The sequence below is a fragment of the Bubalus bubalis genome, chromosome 21 (assembly GCF_019923935.1).
Source record: "Bubalus bubalis isolate 160015118507 breed Murrah chromosome 21, NDDB_SH_1, whole genome shotgun sequence".
NCBI classification, from domain to species: domain Eukaryota; kingdom Metazoa; phylum Chordata; class Mammalia; order Artiodactyla; family Bovidae; genus Bubalus; species Bubalus bubalis.
Genome location: NC_059177.1, coordinates 43,203,971 through 43,228,855, shown reverse-complemented (window position 1 = coordinate 43,228,855; position 24,885 = coordinate 43,203,971). Strand labels below are relative to the sequence as shown.

The 24,885-nt window shown below is 48.7% G+C and overlaps 1 protein-coding gene and 1 long non-coding RNA gene across 9 annotated transcripts in view; both read left to right on the top strand.

The window, feature by feature from the left end:
• The first annotated feature begins 6,840 nt into the window (after nt 1-6,840).
• On the top strand, nt 6,841-16,975 carry LOC112581242. The gene is made up of 5 exons (XR_006547466.2): nt 6,841-6,982; nt 7,155-8,312; nt 12,957-13,616; nt 13,986-14,070; nt 16,811-16,975. It is a non-coding gene; the product is annotated as an uncharacterized LOC112581242 (long non-coding RNA).
• Nucleotides 16,976-17,062: 87 nt separating this feature from the next.
• FLNB (filamin B) overlaps nt 17,063-24,885 on the top strand; it is a 139,445-nt gene continuing 131,622 nt past the window's right edge. For 4 of the 8 annotated variants that reach the window (XM_025272814.3, XM_025272813.3, XM_025272812.3 and 1 more), the window contains exon 1: nt 17,065-17,532. In XM_025272814.3, coding sequence (XP_025128599.1) covers nt 17,241-17,532 — 292 coding nt within the window. In that variant the 5' untranslated portion in view covers nt 17,065-17,240. Of the gene's footprint in view, nt 17,533-24,885 lie in introns of all 8 variants that reach the window. The other 4 variants (XM_025272811.3, XM_025272810.3, XM_025272809.3 and 1 more) reach the window with 2 other exon arrangements.

Below are 24,885 nucleotides of genomic sequence, written 5' to 3'. Positions count from 1 at the left end.
AACAAGTGCAAACCTCAATACCAAGGAAATTCATTTTATTTGTCTGGTAACAGCAATTTCTCATGTTGAAAGAGCCTCACCCAACCCAGACACACACCAGGCCTGAATCAGACCTGCATCAGCAGAAGTTCTGATGGAAATGTGGGAAATGTCCCCGTCCTTGCCTGACTCATCACACCTGATGCTCCTGCAACCACAGACAGAGAAGAAAAAAGGGGGCCCCAAGCTTCTACTCCAAAAGGGTATAGGAGGGTTAGTCACTTTGTTTTACTCCTCTTTAAAACCTGGGAAATCTTTTTTTTTTAAGTGGACTGTTACTTTTGGAATCATTTTAGATTTACAGAAGAGGTGTAATGATAATATGGAGAGTTCCCTTAGCCAGTTTCAGCCATTAATTTTTTTCTTTTAACCTCTGAATTTTCCAGCATTTATTGCCTGAGAAGGAAGCCATTCTCCTATTAATATATAACCATACACCATTATCACCCCATTATTAACATTTATATTTCCGAAGTGGATTTGTCATAGCCAAGAAACTGGCACACGGCTATTAACTAAACTCCAGGCTTGATTTGGATTTCACTTGCATTTTTCTACTAATGTCCTCTTTTTGTTCCAAGACTCAGTCCAGGGAAGAGCATGACGTTTACCTGTCACGTCTTCCCTCTAGTCTGCAACAGTTTCTCCCTGTTTTTCAAGACATGAATCGTCTTGGAATTTCCTGGTGGTCCAGTGGTTAGCACTCGGTGCTATCACTGCTGAGGGTCTGGGTTCAGTTCCTGGTCAGGGCACTAAGATCCCACAATCACATGGCATGGCCAAAAAAAAGACATGGAGAGTCTTGAGGAGGCATGGCAGGTCTCCTGTCGAGTGCCCACCCGTCTGTGTGGGTTTTCTCCCCATTAGACCGGGGTTGTACAGTTTTAATGTTTGAGTAACCTCGGGAGTTGGTGATGGACAGGGAGGCCTGGCGTGCTGCAGTCCATGGGGTCACAAAGAGTCGGACAAACTGAGCGACTGAACTGAACTGAACTGATACATTTTTAAAAAGAACACCACAGAGATGAGGTACCCTTCTCATCACATCCTATCAGGGCTCTGCCGCACCTACACAACACCTTTGGTGAGATTCTCCTTGAGCCTGTGCGTAAGCTGTATCTGTCAGGCTTTTCCACTGTGAAATGACTATTTTTCACTTTCCAAACTCGACTTTTGGAAGTGAGTCCATAAATCTAAGCCACCCTCAAGTGGGACAGGGCAGGAAACCTGGATTTTTTTTCCTTCTCTTTTTTTGGCATGTAGGATCTTAGTTCCCCAACCAAGGATTGAACCTGAGTCCCCTGCAGTGGAAGCTTAGAGTCTTAACCACTGTGAGGTGGACTGTGAGGGAAGTCCCCAAAGCTTGGTATTTTTAATGTTAATTAAAGTAACTTAAAAAAAAAAATTCTGGTTTAAAGTGCAAAAGGTATCAAAGAATACAAGGCAAAACTTTTCTCCCCATCTCAAACTCCACAAGTAACAATGTTAACCATTTTCTTATGAATCATTCCAGAGGTATTTTATCCACAGACAGGTAAACATACATACTTTGTTCCACCTTTTTTATACAAAGGTAGCACACTGGCCACTATTCTGCACCCAACCACAATGAGACCCTATAAACCACACAAACTGTTTGACATGATGGATGATTAAACAAATCACAATACTGTAGAGCAAGGGCCTGGCCACCACACCAGCGGTTGGTTACACAAATAAATAGTATCTGTTATCATGAAAAAGTAATATGTCAAATGAAAATAAAATCAAGTGCAGAGCACATATGATTTCTTTTGATGAATGATATCTTTCAGGAGGATAAAGTTCAGAAGTCACAGGAGACTGTAAATGCCCATGAAAATATAGAAGACTAGTGAGTATAATGTTTTGCAATATGTGAAGAAAAATAAAACGATGGGGTTGTGAGCTTTGGGGGAATGCAAACTCGAGGATCCTGAAGCCAGCCACTGGTAGATGGCAGGACCTTGTCAGTCTTTTCCTCCTCAGGGAGTGAAGGGCTGTTTGACTTTCTAGAATCTGCCTCCTTGGAAGGAGGGTGTTTGCAGTTAACTGCATTGTGGAAATAGGAGTAGAGCAAACACCCCGCCCAGGGCAGGGACAGGATATAAATTCCTCAGTCCTGAACTGTCAGGCTCCAGGCCACACATTTGTGGATGCCCCACACCCCAGCATGCCCACAGCCTGCAGGATGAGGTGCTATCTTTCAGCCTGGCATTTCTTCATTCATTCATTCATTCACCCATTTATCCACTCAGCCATCCATCCATTCATCCATCTGTTCATTCATCCATCCATCCACCCACCCACCTATCCATTCATTCATTCGTCTGTCTATCCATCCATTCATTCATCTATCCATCCATTCACCTTTCCACTCATTTGTTTCCTTCTTTAACTCAGCATTTATTATGTGGCTGACCCTTTTCCGGACAGAGGGACTCAGCTGTGGCTGAGATGGACCCAGGCCCCTCCTCATGGAAGGTACAGTCTCTTAGAGAACTAACCCAGTGTGGGGAGTGCCTTAGCACCTCGGGCATTTTAAGATCACAGAAGGAACTACACCACCTGAGGAGCCGGGCTGCTCCATGGTGGAGGTTACAACTAGGCTCAGTGGAAGTTAGTCACTGAGCTGAAGGGAGAAAAGGGAAATTCCACATGAAAGGATCAAGAAAAGACCCACAGACCAGAACTAGCACCCAGTAACCAAGTCCTTAGCCTAGTTTGGACCCTGTGCCAGGCTCTTGGCAGTCAAAACCCCTCAGTTCACCCAGAATAGCCCTGTGCGGAAGACAGTATGATCTCTTTTTTGTCCAGCTTTGTTGAGACATTATTGACATACAATATGTTAGTTTAAGCTATACAATGCACTGACTTGATATATATATGTATATTATGAAATGACTGTTACAATAAAGTTAGTTAATACCCCCATCCTCTCACATAATTACCATTTTCTTGTAGTTCTAACATTTAGGATCTACTCTCTTAACTTTCAAATATCTAATACAGTACTGTTAATTACAGCCACCATGCTGCACATTAGATCTCCAGGATTTATTCACTGTGAGTCTGGAAACATGCACCTCTGCACCCAGCACCTCCCCATTTCCCTCACTCCCCAGGCCCCGCAACCACCAATCTACTTTGTATTTCTATGAGTTCAACTGTTTTACATTCTACAAGTGAGAACATACAGTATTTGTCTTTGTCTGCCTTATATAGGGACTTCCCTTGTGGCTCAGTGGTAAAGAATCTGCCTGCAATGCGGGGAGCCACAGAAGACGTGGGTTTGATCCCTGGGTCAGGAAGATGTCCTGGGGGAGGGCATGGCCACCCACTCCCGTGTTCTTGCCTGGAGAATACCATGGACAGAGGAGCCTGGCAGGCTATCCCTATAGTTCATAGGGTCACAAAGAGTCGGGCATGACTGAAGCGACTTAGCATGCATGCATGATGCCTTATTTCACTTAGTATAATGCCTTCAAGGTCTATGTATATTGTTACCAAAGGCTTTTTTGCTTCATAATGTCTTTATCCAATCATCCAGTGCTGGCATGCAGGTTGTTTCCACATCACGACTATTGTGATAATGCTGCAGTGAACATGTGAGCTCCTCTCTCTGAGAAAGTGATTTCATTTCTTTAGGATATATACCCAGAAGTGTGATTGCTGGGTCATATGATAGTTCTATTTTTAATTTTTTTGAAGAACCTCCATACTATTTTCCTGAGTGGCTGCACCAGTTCACCTTCCCACCAAAAGCGCACAAGGGTTCCCTCTTCTCCACATTTTTGCCAACACTTGTTATCTCTTATTTTTTTGATGACGGCCATTCTAAAAGGTGTGAGATGATATCTCATGGTGGTTTTGATATGCATTTCCCTGATGATTAGTGGTGTTGACTGTCTTTTCATGTACCTGTTGGCCATTTGGATATCTTTTTTGGAAAAATGTATTATCTCCCTTTTAAAGATAAGGATGCTGAAGGTCAGGCCTGAGGTTTACTTTCTATTCTGTGTCTCTCCCTGGTGCCCAGCCCAAGCCCTGACATACAAAATGTGCTCAGGAATTGCAGCATGGGCTGGAGTACATCAGATGCCCACATTACCAGGGAACATGCATATGTCCCCAAAACCCTCCACCCATCGCTTCCAGGTCCGTAAAGCAGGGACACTTTCAAAATCAACATTTGTAGAGCACTTGTGTGCTGTGCTGGGAAAAAGAGCGAACAATGCAGAGTTCCTGGCTCCAGGAACTTCTATATGGGAGGATCTGAAAAGTTTGCTGGAAATTATAATTCACCCCTAGTAGCTCACTCAGTAAAGAATCTGGCTGCAATGCAGGAGACCCGGTTTTGATTTCTGGATTGAGAAGATCCCCTGGAGAAGGAAATGGCAACCCATTCCAGTATTCTTGCCTGGAGAATCCCATGGACAGAGGAGCCTGGCAGGCTACAGTCCATGGGGTCACAAGAGTCGGACATGACTTTGTGACTAAACCGCCACCACCATAATCCACCCCAGTGAGGTTTGCTCTGAGGTGGAATATAGTGCTTGGTGTGAGCACAGCTTGACTTGCTATCAGAATTAATGAGACGATACACACTAACTAGAGAAGTCAATGGTTATGCTTGGCACTGTGCTGAGTGTTTTCCATGAACTAACTTGCTTAGTCATCACAGTTCTACCAGGTCGGTATGATTATGATCAGCCATATATTGAGAGGAAGGTAGTGGAGGCTCAGAGGGGTTAGGTAACTTGCTCTAGGTCACACAGCTGGTGAATGGCAGAGCTGGAATCAGAACCCAGGCTGTCTCGTCCTCAACCGTAGGCTGTCCTGGGTCAGAGAGGCTAACAAGCAACACTGAATTTTCCTCTTCTGCCTCTTAGAAGACAGATAAGGATCATAGCTACAGATCATGGAGCCAGGGAGAGCCCAGGGTTAGAAGAGTACCTCAAAAAAGGCCTATTTTTTGGAAGCTCAAAAGAAGTCAAGATCTGCCCCGAATCCCAGTTCTCAGCAGTGGGCCACATTCTGTCAGCTGGACTTCTCCAGGGTTTATTTTTTATTATTTATTTATTTTTCTGAAGTTTTTTTTTTTTTGGCCATACCAAACAACATATGGGATACAGTTTCCCAACCAGGGATGGAACCTAGGGCCCCCTACATTGGAACCATAGAATTTTCACCATAGGTTCACCAGGGAATTCCCTTCTCCAGGGTGTAGAGCAGAGAGATGCCTGGGAAGATATTGGGGTGCAGTGTCCCATAGCCTCGGCCTGATGTCAGAAACCAACCTTGCTCCTTGGGCTTCAGCCCGTGGCCTGAAATACCTGCCAGACCCTGAAATTGGAAGCAGTCTTCGTCCCTCACCGCTAAGGGACAGGCCTCCGAGGCCTCAAGTCGCAGTGACTGCAGCCTAGCTGGCCTTTCCCCGTCTCCTAGGACTACTCCCCTGAACTACTGCGTCCACCCCCGCAATCCGAGCATTATTCATGCCTGAAACATCTCAGAAAGCCACAACAGCCCTGCCCTCCACCCAGACCCACACAGCCTCATAGCTGGTGTTCTTTAAAAGGTCATCTTCCTCCCTGCCCTTACTGACAACCCCCCTCCCCTCCTCCCGCGGCCCTTCACACCTCCCTGTTTCCCTGTGTGGAGTAGGGACATGCCTGCCTTTCCAGCTGTGTGGCCCCCATCAGGAATTCGCCCGCAGACACCACCTTCCATCTATCTCTAGGGCCCTCTGCGCCGAGCTGGCCTGTCAAGCACCTGCAGTCAAGACCTGTGGAATCTGTTCCTGTTTCCACACCAGCCTGTCCTGTAGAAAGTACATGACATTGAGTACAAGCCTGTCCCACCTGCTTCAAGGGACCCAGAAGGCCCTGCCCATTTCCAAAACAGGGAGCCACTTTATTTTATTTATTTACTTTGGCTATGCCTTGAGGCATGCAGGATCTTAGTTCCCAGGATAGAACCCGTGCCTGCCCCCTGCATTGGAAGCACGGAGTCTTAACCACGACTACCAGGGGAGTCCCTGAGCAGCACTCTTCAGTCATTGCCACTGCCGCTAGTCCCCAGGATCAAGGCTCCTGGGCGGGATGGTCCCTGTGAGGACAATACCACACACTCAGCGCACACCCAGATCCCTTCAGCCTATGCCAGTTACTTCCAGCTGCCAGTAGCCATGTCCTTCTGCCCGATGACTTTCTGGTCGCTTGCTCACCAGGTGAGTGCTTTCCATAAACTAACTTGTTTAGTCATCATGATAAGTCCCCACTCTGACTGCACAGGAGAGCCAGAAGGACCTCAAATGAACACCCCCACCCCCACCCCAATCAGTAGCCCTCCACCAATAACTGATGGCAAAGCCCCCAGCTCCTCCCCATTCCACATTCCAGGAGCAGCCCTCTCATTAACTCACCCTTTATGGGCTGCCACCTTGCCTGTCTCACCTTCCACCTCCCCTGCCAGTACTTCCTGGGATCACTTTCCAGATAAATGTCTGGCATTTGAATCCCAGGCTTGGGTCTGCTTGTGAAGAAACCCCAACTAAGACAACACCTAATGTGCAACGTGTGTCGATCACTTTGTGCTGAGCTCTGTGTTCAACACTTCACACGGCTTGACTCATTCCATCCTGCGACAGGCAGGGCTCTGAGGTAGGGACCGTTATTGTCTCCATTTTGCAGATGCAGAAACTGACTCAGAGCTGGGGCTCGAAGCCAATCGACTCCTCCCTGACCCAATCCTCCAGCTGGCCTGAATTGCTTTCAGTTCCTCAAACTGCTCTGCTCACTCTCCTCCTTCCCTCTGCCTTCTGAGACACAGGGAGGATAAGTCACTTGGTCACAGCAAGTTAGAACCACTTGGACTCAAGAGGAGACTTCCAGGCTGGAAGCCCTTACACTTCACCCCTGTGGTAGGTGAACAACAGCCCCTCGGAGTCCACGTCCAGACCCTGTGACTATAATTGTGCAGACATGATTAAGTGAAGGATCTTGAGGTGGGGAGATGATCCTGGGTTATCAGAATGGGCTGAATGTAACCGCAACAGTCATTTTAAGAGGGTGTCCTCCACCCATCTCTTTCAGACAGAAGATGATGTGATGACAAAGCAGAACAGAAAGAAACTGGAAGATGCTACGCTGCTCCCTTTGGAGATGGAAGACAGAGTCATGGGCCAGGACATGCAGGAAAAGGCGAGGAAACATTCTCCCCTGGAGCCTCTCAAAGGAACCAGCACCTTGACTCTAGCCCAGGGAAACTGACTTTGGATTTCTGGCCTCTAGAACTGAAAGAGAACACATTGGTGTTGAGCTAAGCCACTGCATTTATGGTGGTTTGTTACAGCAGCCACAGGAAATGAATGCAATACTGAATCAGTTCATCCCTGACCAATGGCTCAATAGCTGTGGTTCAGGACAGCTGACACCTGGCAGGCGCTTCACCAAGCCCTGGGCCAACTGCAACCCATCACTGGGGACACCTGGGGCCGGGAGCACAGAGAAGGATCAGGGAAGACCCCCTGAGCTTGAGCACACTTCAGCATAGGCTGGGAGGAAAGGGCAAGAAATGGTGCCAAACAAGGAGCCAGCGAGTGCAGACGCCAGGAGGTGACAGAAAGCTCAGTCATCTGAAGAACTGAAATGATTCAGCGTGGCCAGACTTTGAGGGAGAAACGGTAGAAGCCCCGTGGTGTGGTGGGTCGGAGGGTGGGCTCCGTGGGTGCCTGGGCGTGAGGCCGTGCCTTGCTGTCTCCCGAGTGTGTGATTTGGGCAAGTAACTTGACCTCTCTGTGCCTAGTTTCCTCACCTGCCTGATGGTATTTTATGTGTCTGTTTATCTTCATTTATTTAAAAAGTTTTATAATTTTTATACAAATTTTAAAGGCTACTTTCCATTTACAGTTACTACAAAATATTGGCTTTATTCCCTGCATTATACAGTATATCCCTGAGCCCATTTTACTGTCGGTCATTTCTACAGCGTCCCCCACCCGCAACCTGATGGTGTTTTCCTCACTGGGTTCTGTGAGGGGTAAGTGCATCTACAGCAGTTGGAACAGTGTCTGACAGAGCAACCGTAAGTCTGTCATTGACGCCCACCCCTATCAACAGCAAGGTGCCTTCTTTCTCTTTTATTGGGAAGCAGCACTGGATGAAGATTTTCTGGATACTGACGGTGGTGATGATGAACATGATGCTTCCTGATCACCTGCTGTGCTCAGCCCTCATTACCTACCCGATTTTGTAAGTGTGAGGTGGGCATTACTGTTATTCCTGCGTAACTCAGATTTGAACCTGGGTCTGAGTCTAGAGGCTTCCCAGGTGGCTCAGTGGTAAAGAATCTGCCTGCCAATGCAGGAAACTCGGATTTGATCCAGGGGTGGGGAAGATCCCCTGGAGAAGGAAGTGGCAACCCACTCCAGTGTTCTTGCCTGTAAAATCTCAAGGACAGAGGAGCCTGGTGGGCTACTGTCCATGGGGTCGCAAAGAGTTGGAACACGACTGAGTGACTGAGCACTGAGTCTAGAATCTCTGCCTTGCCTGGACTGCCTATGTTTTCCTGGGAGGCAATATGGGGCTGTGACCCAGAGCAGGGGCCCTGGAGTCAGCCCTATTAATAGCATGCTTGGTTAACATCTCAGTTAACCAAGTTCTACATCACGGGGCCTCAGTTCCTGCTTCATGGGGTTGTGTAAGAATTAAATGTGTCAAAATGTGTTAGCACCCTGGTGAGCTGTTGCCATATTGTCACCAGAGAAGTTTTGCATTCTAGAAAGCCACATGGTCCAGTAGACTGCCTCTGGTCCTAACCAACCTGGGATTGAATGGCTGGTCAACCATCGATGTCAACGGAGGTGCAAATTTCTCACACTTGGAGAACGGGGGCCCCTCAGAGACCTCATTACGCTGGGCCAGCCATGTTCTGATTGTTCTCTTTAACTTCTCAATGAGCTTCTGTAGCCAAGAGCTTTCCCTCTGCTTAGCAACACTAAGGAGAATGCTCCGGTTACTGCCAGCCCTTCCCCTCGCCTCAGTACTAAAGATCTATATGGAGCTTTTGAACAGGGGATTGACCTCCAGCTATTTTGGAAGGGCCTGTCTTCTATCCGGACCGATTCTGGTCTGAGCTGAGAGTGTATTTACTGGCCAAAGTCTGCTCCAAAGTAAACACGCCGTCACATTCCTCACAGCCTGTAACCTCTGTGGGGAGAAGCTGGGGGCCGTCATGGAGCGAGGAAACCTTATCTGACTTCGTTTCAGCAGGATTCCACTTAGCTTCACTTGGTGGGGTGGGGGACACGGGGAAAAAAAGGGAACAGATAGTCTTAAAATGAGCTGAATTAAAGAGCACACTGGATGCATTCCCTGCAATGACAGGTAGAGACTAGGAGATTTAGAAGTGAAGGAGCACACATTTTAATATGAGTGTGCCTTTGCTTTTTTCTACCCATAAACATAAAACGGATCTGTTTTCTTTCCTTTCTTCCTTCCTTCCTCCATTCTTCCCTTCCCCCTCTCCTTCCTTCCCTTCCTCCTCCCCTCTCTTGTTTCCTTTTTCTCCCTTCTCTATTTCATTATGATATACTCACAGTACCAGCCACACATACCTGTGCTGTTGTTGTTTAGCCTCTAAGTTGTGTCTGACTCTTTTGTGACGCCATGGACTGTAACCTGACAGGCTCTTCTGTCCATGGGGAGTCTCCAGGCAAGAATACTGGAGTGGGTTGCCATGCCCTCCTCCAGGGGATCTTCCCAACCCAGGGATCGAACCCAGGTCTCCTGCATTGCAGGTGGATCCTTTACCATCTGAACCACCAGGAAACCCATATATATATATCCATATATATATATCTCTCTCCATATATACACAAATATGTATATTCATGATACCATTACTACAATCAAAATGGAGACCATATCCATCATTCCAAAAATTTTCCTCATACTTTTTTGTAACCTTTCCCTTCCATCCCTTCCCACTTTCCCCCTACATCCCCAGGCACACCCTGATCTGCTTTCTGTCACTATAAATAGCTTGCATTTTCTAGAGGCTTACATAAATGAAATCACACAGCATGTATTCTTTTTTTGTCTAGCTTCTTTCACGGAGGTTACTTATTTTGAGATTTAGCTGCATTGTGCGCGTCAGATCCTTAGTTTCTATTGTTGAGTACTGACTAGTTCATTGTATGGATGCACCGCAGTGCATTCGTCAATTCACCTGTTAATGGACCTTTGGGTTGTTTCAGTTTGGGGCAATTACAAATAAAGCTGGTGCAAACATCCAAGTACAAGTCTTTTTATGGACACATGCTTCTATTTCCCTTGGGTAATTACCTAGGAGTGAAAGAGCTGGATCATAAGTTTAATTTTTCAAGAAATTGCTTTCCAAAATGGGTTTACCATTTTACCCTCCCACCAACGATGCATGTTTCAAAACAGAGAAACATTTAAGGTAGAAAGAAAGTCCTTAAGGTAGAAAGTAAAACTTCTTATAATTCTACTTCCTAGGTAACTGTTTCCTGTAAGTCCTTCCAAAGTTTCTATTTTTTTTAAAGTACACACAGAACCAGACTGAGACATAGAAGCGCTCCTGCTGCTGCTGCTGCTGCTAAGTCGCTTCAGTCGTGTCCGACTCTGTGTGACCCCATAGACGGCAGCCCATCAGGCTCCCCCATCCCTGGGATTCTCTAGGCAAGAACACTGGAGTGGGTTGCCATTTCCTTCTCCAATGCAGGAAAGTGAAAAGTGAAAGTGAAGTCGCTCAGTTGTGTCCGACTCTTCGAAACCCCATGGACTGCAGCCTAGCAGGCTCCTCCAACCATGGGATTTTCTAGGCAAGAGTACTGGAGTGGGGTGCCATTGCCTTCTCCAAGAAGTGCTCCAGGCAGGCTAATAATCTGGGATCCCCTCAACTTGATATTTTAAAAACAGTGTTTCAGAGTGGTTCAAGGATGTGGAGAAACTGACATTTCTGTTCATAAAATAGATAATTCTTCTTTTTTTAGAAACAAAGAATTTATTACATATACAGAATAAACTGTTGTCTTTTCCTTGGAATTTTCCTGAAACTGCAGTTGTCCAGGCAGTTTTCTGGGAGCTAAATGGCGAATGGTTCAGGTGACGAGTGTTGTGTGTTCAGCCGTGTCTGACTCTTTGCCACCCCATGGACTGCAGCCCGTCAGGCACCTCTGTCCATGGGCTTCTCCAGGCAAGAATACTGGAGTGGGTTGTCATTCCCTTCTCCAGTGGATCTTCCCGACCCAGGGATTGAACTCTCCTGTGGCTCCGGCACTGGCAGGTGGTTCTTTACCACTGAGCCACCTGGGAAGCCCAAGATTCAGGTCATGAATAAACAAACCAGCATGCAGCTCTGACCGGGGACCAAGCTGACAGACCAAGGCTCTGAGAGAGCTGTCGCCTAGCTGGACTCTGGCATGGTGGTGCCAAGGTCAGGAATGTTCTAGTTTCCTCCAGAGGAGGCTATTTCCCTCTGAGCACGGGTTAGGTCTCAGTGAGCGTGAACACTCAAGTTAACCGGCACTGTGTTTTGATCTAGACCAGTGCTATTTGGGTTCCCCTTCTAGTCTTGCACCCTAATGGGCTGCCTGGCTGATCAGTTCTGTGCATATATTCACATGTATTAGTTCTACCTTCATTTAAAAAAAAATGTGTACACAAATTGAATCATATAAAGTCACCTGTAACTTGCTTTTCTTTTTCCCCACATTACAATAAATTCTGAGATCCTTTCACATCAGCCTATGTGTAGATCCATCACATTCTTGTGTTAAAAAAAAAGAAAAAAGTACCAAGGTGGTCCACCAGATGGATGTACTGTAATGTGGGACTTAGCAACTTTAATGAGCACATGAATTGCCTCAGGGACCTTGTTAAACTGCAGCTTCAGATTCAGCAGGACCAAGGTGGCACCTGGTGCCGTAGGAGCTGCTGGCAGGATCACACCATGTGACCTCTACCCACAAGCGAGGGACACTTGGCTGCTAGAGACAGTGTGCTGCAGGAAACAGGCTTGAATATCTGAAAGGAGTACTAGAGAACAGGCTTGAGAGTCAGAAGACATAGTGTTGAACTCTGACCCTGACACTAACCATGTGACCTTAAGCAGGTCACAACCTTTCTGAGTGGCCAGTGACTCCCTCCTCCCCCAGCAATTCAGTAAGTGGTCACAAAGGCCTCCACTCTCTTAGACCCTAGGGATAAAGATAAACAATCGCTGTCCTTGAGCGCTCTGAGTAATACTACTAATCCTGGCCTGAAGAGCAGTGGGGGAGGAGGGAGTCAACAAGATAAGGATGGAAAAGGGCTTTGTCAGTGGTCCAGCCATCCACAAAAGGGCAGTTCTATTCCAGTTGGAAGGCTGACTGGGTTTGCCAGGTGAGAGTGGCTAGACAGGGTTTTCTTTAGCTGAAAAGTACTCTGTGACATTTGTCTGCACTTTAGAAAAGCAGACCAGACTCACATAAATCTTCCAAAGAAGTCAAAGCCAGATGGGATTGAGGAAGAGGGCCCAGTCATCTGCAAACTTTTTTTTTTGGTGATTCCAACAAGACTGGGGTGGGGTCTGGGGCAGTGAGTTCCATCTTGGCCTAGGAAATTATGGGAGGAATCCAAGGCCCTCAGTATACCCTGACTCCTGCTCCTGCTGAATGAATACCACACGGATGTCCAGTGGATAGTGGCCACTGTCTTCAGTCTTTTGCCTTCGCTGGGCAAACTGTGCTCCTGGCAGTCGCGCTTAGAGACTCAGAACTGGCCTCTGGAGTTTGTTAGTCCAGGGTCTGCAACCAGATTCTGACACCTGATTCCCAAGGGACTCTGAGCAAGTGACCTGATTTCTTCTTTTTCCTTTTTTTTTTTTTTCAGCCTCAGTTTCCCTACTTGTAAAATGGGGCTGATAATAACACTTTGAGCATCAAGCTCAAAGTGTTCTTGAGAAGACTAAAAAATTAACCCCCAGGGCTTCCCTGGTGGGTCAGTGGTGAAGAATCTGCCTGCCAAAGCAGGGGACACAGGTTTGATCCCTGATCCGGGAAGATCCCACATGGAGGAGCTGCTACACCCGTCAGCCACAACTATTGAGCCTGTGCTCCAGAGCCTGGAAGCTCCAACTACTGAGCCTATGTGCAGCAACTACTGAAACCCACACACCCAGAGCCTGTGCTCTGCAGCAAGAGAAACCACCACACTGAGAAGCTACTGCAAAGAGAAGTCCGCGCACTGCAACCAGAGAGTAGCCCCCAGCTCTCCGCAGATAGAGGAAAGCCCAGGCAGCAACAAAGACCGAACACAGCCCCCCACCGAAAAAAGTATTCGTAGTGATAAGGATGGTATTAAAAACAAAAAACAAAAAAACCCTCCCAGACATGATGCTTAGCTCAGTACCTGGCACTAGGAAGTGGCCAAGTACTACAGCTGTAGGATCAGAGAGAAAATCACAATCACGTAGCCCATTGAGTGGCTCCAGTAAAGAATGGCTTTCATGAACACTGCTCTGCCTGTTCTGAGTGCTACCTTAGCCAGTGGGTGAGTGGGAGAGTTGGGGTACCTTTTCGCAGCAACCTGCCTCCTAGCAGCCCCCACCTAATCTTAAAATCTCAGGGTAGGGTTGCCTGGTGGGGCCCCTGGACCTGTAAAACACCTCTGCTTTTGCCACCCCTTTAGAGGAAGGCCAGCTCTCCCAACACCCCTCTGTCACCCTCCCCGCCAGAGTAGGCTTCCTCTTAGCACCCCACCCACGTGGTTCCAAGGACCTCTGCAATCAGGGCTGGCAGAGGAGGGTGAACCCTCCCACTTCTCCAGGGAGCTCCTGAGAGAACCAGCTCCTCTTCCTCTAGCGGGTGGAGACAGAGCAAATATTCTCAGTTATATTTTGCTTCTCTTTCTTTCTGGCAGGGTGTGGACACTGGTGTAAAATTACAACTGAGGAGGCCCCCACCCTAGCGGAGAGGTGCATCTGGTGAGAATGGAAGTTCACTTTGTAAGTCCTGGTTCTTCGTCTCTGTTGCCTTTGGAAAGTGGGCTTCTAAACCTGGAACCTTCAGCTTTCACTGTTTGATGCCTGTGACAATAATAGCAGTATCGGCCCCCTCAGCTGACATGTACACGCCAAGTGTTATACACGTGGTTTCTCCTTTGTCAGAAATTCCTGGGAGGTACACTGTTAATGTAGGTTACAGCTAAAGAAACAAAATCAGGGTAGCTGTGGGTCCCTGCTCTTAATCATGATTACTGTATTGTCTTTCTTAGCCCTTCCTTAGAATCTAGTTTCTGTCACTCTGTGACCTTAAGTATCTGGTTACTCTTCTCAACCTCAGTTTCCTTACCTGTAAAATGGGGATAATAACATCTTCTGGAGTTGCTGTGATAATTAAATGAGAATATCAGCACTTAAGAAGCAGAAGCTTCCATTATTATTTTTACTATTACTACTATTCTTATTATTTCTATTATTTTTTGTTAAATGAGAGCCTTGTCGACGTAACTGTGGAATCCATTGGTGAAAATGCTCCCTGCAGAAATGCCTGCCCTCTTCTTTTATCAAATGTTGATGGAGAGCTCTTTGAAGACCTTGTGTGCTTCCTCCCCTTGTCACCAAAGCCACTGATCACCCTCCTCCACCATGGTTATGGAGTCCCCTTCACTCCGCATAAACTGCTCCCTTGGGTGTCTCCTGATTGGATGTGGAGAATCACCAGACTCATCCTAAGCAGGGACGTCTCAGCTCAGAGTGAGGTGGACTAGATAGTTATATGCAGAACTTAGTTATCTGTGTCAAGACCTGGTGAAAACAGACATATCTCCTAAGAAAGCAGAACCTTAGTACATTATCAGCTGCTGAGTGAACTGAGTTGATCATATTAGCTCCAGTCTTACCTAGCAGGGAGGAGGTCCCCTTGGGAGTGAGACACTGGCTGATAAGTTTTGATGGATGCCTTTGGGTGGGAGAAAGCTTGTGGAACTAGAAGCCTCGCATATGGGGTAGGCAAGGTTACCCACAGTGCCTTTAGTGAATCTGCTGCTTAGGTTGTGTAGACAAAGACAAGGTCCAGGCTGGGAACAGCATGGCAGCTTTTAGGCATAGTACAGACTTTGGCATTAGACCCAGGTTCACGTCCAGCTTTGTCCAGTTCTTACCAGCTGACCTCCAGCAAATTTCTTCACTTAATCACAAAGAAGGGGAATGATTCTTCCAATAGTTACTGATCCTAACAATGGGCCAGGGCCAGGTAATACCTTCTCTTCCTCAAGACTCTTCTGGGCATTTCCAGTGAGTGAGGCACTCTATCTGAAGAAAGTGCTTCACCTTGTACACAAATGACCCGTTACATAAGGCTACAACCACACATCTGCGGCCTCCTCCCAGAGCTGGAAGTCCTTGACAGCTATCCATCCTGCCCAACCTCTTCCCAACTGGGTCCTTAAAAGAATTATATGTGACGATAGAGAACCAGAGAGAAGACAGCACGAGTGACTCCGCCTGATGTTGCTGGCTTTGAAGATAGAGAAAGCAGCCTCTGCCAAGGAATTTGGGAAGCTTCTAGAAGCTGGAAAAGCCAAAGAAATGGGTTCTTCCCTAAAGCCTCCAGAAAGGAATGGATCCTGCCAATACCTTGATTTTAGCTCAGTGAGCCCTCTGAGGGACTCTAAACTACAGAAAAGCAAGATAACAATGTGTGTGTGTGTGTGTGTGTGTTTAAAGACAAAGTTTTGGTAGTTTGTTACAGGAGCATTAAGGAACTAATATACATGGCAAATTATGGTTCATTTCTATCACCACCATTAGGGTGTTTGTGATAGTTGATTTATATTTTTTTTTCCCATTAGTCTATGAACTCCTCAAGGTTAAATTGTAGGTTTGTCTTATTTACCATTTGTTGGCAGGAGTCTGAGTGAACTCCGGGAGTTGGTGATGGACAGGGAGGCCTGGCGTGCTGCGATTCATGGGGTCGCGACGAGTCGGACACGACTGAGGGACTGAACTGAACTGAACTGATAAGAAGGCTGATAGCCCTTCAGTTAGTAGGCAGTCAATAAATACTATGAACGATAATACTATAATTCATATGTGTTCAGTTCATATGAGAAGGATAATGTCCATTTCAGGGACTTCCCTGGTCACAGTGGTTAAGAATTCGCCTTCCAGTGCAGGCGACAAATTTCCATCCTTGGTTCGGGACCTAAGATCCCACATTCCACCTGGCAACTAAGCCAGCGCGCCCCAACTGCTGAGCCTGTGCTCTGGAGCCTGAGCGCTCCAACCAAAGATCCCACATGACGCAACTGAGACCCGAGGCAGCCAAATGAATTTATTTTTTTAAATGTCCATTTCCTTCACGATGCTCCTAGTGCCTAACACGGAGCCTGTGGACTGTGTTAGTCGCTCAGTCGCGTCCGACTCTGCGCACCCGTGGATTGTTAACCCGCCAGGGTTCTCTGTCCGTGGAATTCTCCTGGGAAGAATACTGGAGTGGATTGCCATTCCCTTCTCCAGAGGGACTTCCCAACCCAGGGATCGAACCCTGGCCTCCTGCCTCGCAGCCAGATTCTTTACCGTTTGAGCTACAGGGAAGTCCTTAACACAGAGCCTACCTAGCACACAGCAATAGCTCAATAAAAGGTCTTATTGAAACTTACTGAACCTGCAGGTGGATGAAATACCCCTCCCCGCCAACCTCTCCAGCGTGACCCATGCCACCGTCCCTGCCCATTCTGTCCAGGTTCCTACCTCTGCACGTCCCCTCACTCCGGAACCGGGTGACCTTCTTGAGAAGCCGGACATCTCCCGCCTAGCTTCCTTTCACCGAGGCGGTGAGCACAGAACGCGGGGACCCCAGAGGACTTGGGAGTTCGCGAGCCGCAATGCCCGCTTCGAGCGGCAGGGGGCGAGCGTGGCCTGGGAGCGCCCTCCCGAGGGTTGGGACGGGGCGGGCCTTCAGGGGCGGGCCGACTCAGTGCGCAGGCGCGGGGCCAGACGCCTCGCGCGGCCACGGGCAGGCGGGCGCAGAGCAGCCCTAGCTGCGGCTTCGGTAGCAGCGAGTTCGAGCCCCGCTCCCGCTCCGCTTTGGTTTTTCGCTCCCCGCGGCCCTTGGGCTTCCATACGCCAGTCTCCGGCAACTCGCTGCGCATAGCGCTCTCCCCGCCGCCAGAATGCCGGTAACCGAGAAGGACCTGGCGGAGGACGCGCCCTGGAAGAAGATCCAGCAGAACACCTTCACGCGTTGGTGCAATGAGCATCTTAAGTGCGTGAACAAGCGCATAGGGAACCTGCAGACCGACCTGAGCGACGGGCTGCGGCTCATCGCGCTCTTGGAGGTGCTCAGCCAGAAGCACATGTACCGCAAGTACCACCAGCGGCCCACCTTCCGCCAGATGCAGCTGGAGAACGTGTCCGTGGCTCTCGAGTTCCTGGACCGCGAAAGCATCAAGCTTGTGTCCATCGGTGAGTGCCCTGGCCCGGCCGGTACCCCTCGCCCTCCAGCCTCCACCGCGCGTGCGCCCCTGTGGAGGCTGAAGCTCCCCGTCGGGTGCCCCACCACCACCACCGCGCCGAGCACCCGCGGGCTCCGTGTGGGCTCCGGGACCGGGGGACGTTGTCCCCCGAGGACGCGAGGACAAAGGGGACCTAGGCCCCCTCGGGACATCCATCCTCCAGGGCGTTCTCCTCGTGTGCTCGCTCCCCGCCGTGCGCCGGGGCTGTGCGCCTATTGGGGGCGGTGGGTTGAAGGTTCGGGTTGAGGCCGCACGGGGAGAGTCGGGGCTGGGGCATTTCTCTGCAGCTGGGGTGTCGCAGCGGGAGCTGGGGTGTCGCAGCGGGAGCCGGGGGACTGGAAGCCTCAGGTCTGCGGTCCCTGGCGGGGTGGAGCCCTCGTCCGGCGCTCCCTGGAGCGCTCGTCCCGCTGCGCCCCGCGGCCGCCGAATGGGAGTTGGCTGGGAGGCCAGGTGGGAAGGCCCCGGGAGGGACTGTTCTCTGAATCCGGGGCCTCCCGCCCAGGTGGAGACGGGGACCTGGCGGTCGCCGGAAGGGGTGTGGGCCCCGAGGTGGGAAGGGGAGCCGCGGGGGTGTGTCTTTCTCGCTCCTAGCTCAGCTCTGGCCGCGTTGTCGCCGCCGAAGGTGTCATTCAGAGATGGGTGGTGGTCACAGTAACCGCTGCCTTGTAGGAGCCCCAGCTAGTGCGCGCTGGGTGCCCTCAGCCTTCCCAGTCATCTCCCTCCTCACGCAGCCTGCGAGCTGGGGCGCCGTTAGACCCCTGTTGCAGACGAGGCGGGGCCAGAGGGTTAATGGGCTTGCTCAGGCTAGCGAGGGTCCAGCTGAGAATTGAAGGAAGTGGGTGACAATTAAAGGAGACTTTGCCTTCCTCTCCCCGCCCTCCCCACACCAGGGTCTTCCTGAGAGGTGGGGAGGGAGTTAGCTTTGGGTTCCTCTCCCTCGCCTCCCCCCGACCCGCAACGGGGGAGGAAGAGTGGGGGTGAGGTCCACACCCCCCCCCCCCCCGTGACCTCGGCTGGTTGAGGGCTTCTGGAAGGGTCACAAGGCGGCTGATGGGTGTGGACTCTAAGGATCAGAGCAAGGGGCGTGTAGTGTGTGTGCCCGCGCGAGTGTGTTTGTGTGCAGAGTGTATGTACACAGAGCATGTGTGTGGAGAGCATGTCATTGTGCAGAGAATGTGTGTGCACCTACATTGTGTGTGTGTGTTTGCTTTCTGCCAGATGAACCTCGTGCCGTGAGTAGCTGCCTCAGGTCTCTTCCTGAGGAAAGCAGGCCTAAAGCTGGGTTCCAAGGCTGAGACTCCTCGTCCTCTCCACCGCCCTCCCCCACGCCTGTCTTGGCAGGTAGGGCTGCTTCCTGGGCCACCGCCCAGTCAGCCTCCCATGGAGGGTGGCGTCCCTGCCCTGGGAAGCTGTGTGACATGCTGTCGCCTTTGGGGCACCAGTCTCCTGTAAGGAGGAAAGGAGAACCTCAGTTTCTCTGGGAATTATTTTCTTTTCAGATTCCTCAGATCCCTCTGAGGAATCTCAAAGGCCGGCTGGGCTCAACATGGATCCCTTCTTCTTTGCTTTGAAAATGTGTATTTATTTAATTAACTGAACAAAGAAATTTAAAGTAAACCAGGAGTGTCCGAACATGACATGAAATCTCTTTAAAAAAACAAACAAACAAACAAACAAAAAACCAAACCACAGTACTAGAAAATCCTGGACCGACTAGCCTGCTAGCTGTTTACAGAGGCTGCAGCTGCCTGCGGCATGGTTTCCCATCAGCGCCCCCAAATTGAGGGCCTTATTCTAGACTTTGTCTGGCCCCGTACATCTTTCCCCTTAGCCCTCATGATTTTCATTCCTGAACCCAGCCAGGCCACAGCGATTTCTTCCGTCCTGGCATTCCAGGGTTAGCGTTCCCTTCCCTGGTTGTGGCCTGTGGACTTTGGCAGTTTCTCGCTATGGACCTCTTCCCACCACAGTTTACACTGTTATATTTTCTCCTTTTAAATAATTTCTTGGATCATATTCCCCAGAGTGGGATTCCTGGGTCAAAGGGTGTGATCACATTTATGACTCCTGTCATTGGCTGCCTAGTTGTTCTCCAGAAAGATCTTACAGCAAACAGGTTTTCCAGCCTCTGGAGCCTGGAGGGAGAGTTGCCAAGGGCCAGGACTCCCTGAGGCGGTCATGCCTGAGGCCTCTTCCCTCTGCTCCTGGGACTGTGCAGGGTAAAGGCCCTAGAAAAAAATTCACATCCTGCGAAGACTTCAGTTCAAGCTTTCCCTGCTTATGCTGTGTTGCATTGTGCTGACGATGACAAATGAGCTCCAGCCTGGGACACAGGCTAGGTGTTGAGTGTGTTCTGTTGATGACCCCGCTGATCGCCACCTTGAATCCTTGAGAGCTGGTTTCCTTGTCTATGTAATGATCTCCCCACCACTTCCCAGTCCAGGCCAAGTGCTTAGAAAATGGTTGTTGTTATTACTGGGGATGGTGGTTAATATCATTGTCTTCAGTCGAGTCAGTGGAGTCCAACTCTTTGTGACCCTATGGACTCTAGGCTGCTACAGTGACGCTATCTAGGGACTGTACTGCCGCCAGGCTCCTCTGTCCATGGGATTCTCCAGGCAAGAATACTGGAGTGGGTTGCCATACCATCTTCCAGGGGATCTTCCTGACCCAGGGATTGAATCTGTGTCTCCTGCATTGGCAGGTGGGTTCAAATTGGGGAGGAGCCTGGTAAGCTACAGTCCATGGGGTCCCAAAGAGTCAGACACAACCGAGCGACTTCATTTTTCACTTTTCTTTACGACTAGCACCTCCTGGGAAGCCAGTTAGTATCATTGCCTCTATTTAAAGTTGGGGAAATGGGAGTGAAGTAACTTCTTGTGAGTGTCACCCAGCTGGTGAATGTTGACTGGAACCTAGGTCTGACAAGTTGTTGATCTTGAGGCTTAACTGACCTATTTTTCAGGGTCAGAAATGAGTAAAATACAGCCCCATTGTCCCACCAGAGAGCTCATATGAACACAAAGTTTTGTAACTCTGGGGTGTAGGGGTTATGGTTGGACATCCATACATTGAGCCTCTGACCTTGAACAAAGGGAGGCCTTAGGTGAGGGATGAGATTAATCCTCTGAACTGTGAAGAGGGTCCATGAGATGAGTGTCATGTCAGGAAGTGAGCAGAATCAGTTTGCACCTTTTTTTGTTTGCTTGGTTTTTTGCTTTTCTCTCTCCTTCCCTTCTCTTTCCTTTGTGCTGTGCTCAGTTGTGTCTGACTCTTTGCACCCTCGTTGTCTGTAGCCCGCCAGGCTCCTCTGTCCATGAAAGTTTTCAGGCAAGGATACTGGAGTGGGTTGCCATTGCCTTCTCAAGGGGGCTCTCCCCAACCCAGGGATCAAACCCTCATCTCTTGCATCTCTTTCTTTGGCAGGTGGTTTCTTTATCACTAGCACAAGTGGGAAAGCCTGAGTTTGCAATTTATATCTTGTTTTGAGGTGAATTTGTTGAGGTAATAGCTGCCCTGTCTTCAGTGGTTTTGTTGTTTGTTTATTGGAGATTCCTACTACCAATGGGAGAAATTTCCCTCCTGTGATCTGGGAAAGGAGCTATGCAGGGTTTTGTATACTTTGGGTAGCTTCCAACAACATACGTTGTGGGACTCATTAGAGTTGGGTATAGGCGCCAGTGTGTGACATAGGTAGTCAGATGCTGAGAGCAGTGTGGCTTTTCTGCCTCGAATTCCCTGGCTGTTGTTTATGTTTGTGATTCCTTGTAAGGTGGGCCCATCCTCGGCTTCATCCCAAAGTTGAAGTTACTTCTTATACCCTGGGCAGTTCGTAATGAGGCCTCAGCATATTTAATTCCAGTTGTCTGCCAGGAGCTGGCAGGTTTATTTACTTGTTTTTCCAAAAGCTTTTCTGATCCTGGGCAGTGCAGCCAACTTGGAGAAGAAGGGGTCTCCCAACCCAGGAATGACAGTCAGGGCAGCCTAGAAATTTGGGTGGTGTGTTTTGGTTTGATCCTTTATATAAAGGAATTCTTTCCTTTTTAATGGATGTGGTTTGACCCTGATGTTTGCTTAAAGTGCCTGTGCTGGGCCAGCACCCCAGAATAGGCGGGGTGCATGTTCCTAAGATCTCCGGTCACTGGGCAGAGTTTCCAGGGTGGTAGGTCACTCACTCCGTTTTCTTTCCTTTCATCCCACTCCCACCAAAATAATGTGCAAATAATAGTAAATTCTGCTCTGTTCTGTAAATACTTAGCAAATACCAGTGTGTCTTTCAGGCAGTGTAGTTCACATCTAGAAAGAAAAAGAAAATGTTAGTCGCTCAGTCGTGTCTGACTCATTGCGACCCCATGGACTGTAGCCTGCCAGGCTCCTCTGTCCATGGGATTTCCTAGGCAAGAATACTGGAGTGGGTTGCCATTTCTCCCAGGGATTGAACCCAGGTCTTCTGCATTGCAGGTAGATTCTTTACCATCTGAGTCACTAGTTCTCATCTAGGAAAGGCTTAAAGAGCAGCAAGATAGCAGGCTTCCTGAGAAGTTTCTGGGCTACTTGTAACAACGTAACACATTAGTGTCAGTTTGTTAAGAGCTACGATTCTTGGTTCAAATCCTACTTGCGACTAAGCGATTAAGAAACTTCTGTGCCTTGGTTTGCTTATAGCTTAAATCAGGATAATAGCTACTCCTTAAAAGGTTGCTGTAAAAACTAAACAAGTTAATATTTTTTAAAGTGCTCAGAGCAGTTCATGGCACATGAACTGTTGGTGCTGTGTGTTTGGTTAAATAAATAAAGTGCTGTCCAATAATATTCTCAAAAGTCACACTGGAGGGTTTGCACACCAAAGGACATTTAAAATTGACACCATGCTGGGGAGACCAGCTTGGTTGGCTAATGGCGATTCCTGTTGCTCTAATAGGGTTATGGATTGCCCTGAGGGTGTCCCCTCCTTCGCAGGGGGTGACCTCTGGTTGTGTTATGATTTTTTGCCTCCAGGACCCATTCATTCCAGCTTTGTTTCTGAGAACTGGACAGGAGTTTGGAGTGGCTGGTCATTCCGGTCTCCCACCCGTTCAGGAATCTCAGGGCCAAATCATTTCCAGATGGTAGTTAGACGTCTGCAAGCTCCTCCAGCAATGGTGGGGCCAGCATGCCAGTCTGCAGCTGCCTTCTTTCTTGGAGAGTCTGTGCTGAAGGAGAGCTTTGATTTGGAGCCAAATTATGTCTCCTGGGCACTCCCTCTTCGCTCCCCACCCGGGGAGGGGGTCCTGATTCTGTGCTGTGAAGCCGTATCATGGGTTAGTCAAGGATGGCTGCCTTGCTCCTTGGGCAGCAGCTGCTCAGGAGCCTTGGGGCCCTGCTTGCATTGGCTCCATGGCCAGGGTACTGCATCGCCCTGCTTTCTCTATAAATGGCCTTCAGGGTAGCACATACCTGAAGCTGTTTCTCACCGTCATTCTGACCCATAACAGTTGTGCAACTCTGGTCCACTGCATTAACCTTTCTGAGCCTCAGAAAGGTTTGTAAAACAGAGGCAAATGATAGTTCCTATCATAGCTTTGCCGAGAGCATTCGATTTGAATTGGTTAAGTTACAGCATAATGCTGGCGTCGTCATTATTACTATAGTGGACTTTGTCTTATCCTCAGTCTATTCTCTGGCCAGTCCTGCCACCGTCAAACGGTGTGTTACTTATCCCCCTCCCTCCAGCTTGGAATTTCCAAGGTGCCTCTCAAAGTCCTTTCTTTCTTCCTTTCCTCATTTAACCAGCATATGAAAGACCAGCCCTGAGCCAGGCTTGGTGCTAGGGCCACAGGAATACAATGAGAGCCATGTCCCTGGCTTGCCTTACTGCTCAGCACAGAGGAGAGACAAGTCAGCAGGGAGTGTCCTTCTCAAACCTTCAGGCACACACAGATCACCTGGGAACTTGAAAATGGGGGCCCGTTAAAAATGTCAGCCTGATTCACTAGATTAGGGGTGAACTCTGAATTCTGGTCTTCCAGTTGGCTCCCAGTTGTCAGTCTGCGGACCACCATGTAATAGTAAGGACTAAGATGACAAGCCCTCTGAGGGGGAAAAGCACCTTCGGTCAGGCTGGACTGGGTAGTTTGGAGGGCTTCCTGGAGGAAGGGGCTGTTGTGCTGAAACCTGAAGCCTGACTATAATTAGTCAGGTGAGCCCAGAAGTAGAAGAGTGTGTCAGGTGGAGATCGGAGGGGTGGTGGAGAGGTAGGCAGGGGCTGGCTCACAAAGGACCCTTTGAGGCTAGAGGTTGCCAGTAGAGGATCTTCTTTTAGGGAGCCTGGGGGAAGGTAAGTGAACCCAGCTGAAATGGCTCAGCTAATCTGAGGATCTCCTCACTGTTGCTCCAATTACTCCTGTCAGAAAAGAAAAAAGAATTGAACGTACCCCTTTCTCGTATGTGTATGTTTATAAGCTGTATACATATACCACTGTCAGTCTGTATATTAAATATTACTAAAGTTTAATTTCTTTTTAGGTAGCAAATCCAACTAGAAGATCTGGTTTTTCTTCTGCTGTAATGGATTATCTTTTGCATCCTTGGGGTGCATATACCCTGTTTGGGGGCCCCTGACAGCTTGCATATCTATATTTCCTTTTCCTTTTTTCCCCATATTGTTATTAATCTGTGTTTGTTTATTTTAAAAAAATGTACTTGACTGCTCCAGGTCAGGATCTTTGGATGTGGCCGGTGAACTCTTAGGTGCAGCGTGTGGAATCTAGTCCCCTGACCAGGAATTGAACTCGGGCCCCTGCATTGGGAACTCAGAGTTTTAGCCACTGGACCACCAGGAAAGTCCCTGCATTTAGTTTTCATCTTTAATTTTTCTCCATTGAAGAGGTAGATCTATAATTATAACCTCTTCCCCCAACAAATTGAACCAAATGATTAAACCCAATTGGATGAGCCATTTCCATCTAATTGTGTGGTATTTCCTGCTCTTAAAAAAAGATTAAAAACTGTCTTTCATGACATTCTAGGCTTCCCTGGTGGCTCAGATGGTAAAAGAATTCACCTGCGATATGGGAGACCTGAGTTCGATACCTGGCTTAGGAATATCCCCTGGAGAAGGGCATGGCAACCGACTCTAGTGTTCTTGCCTGGAGAATTCTTTGGACAGAGGAGTCTGGTGGACTACAGTCCATGGGGTCACAAACAGTAGGACACTGCTGAGCGACTAAGTAACACTTTATGATGTTCTGCTACAAGCCATTTTACATTACTATTGTAAATCTAGTTATGCATTAAACATGTTTGATAATCACCAAATGGACTC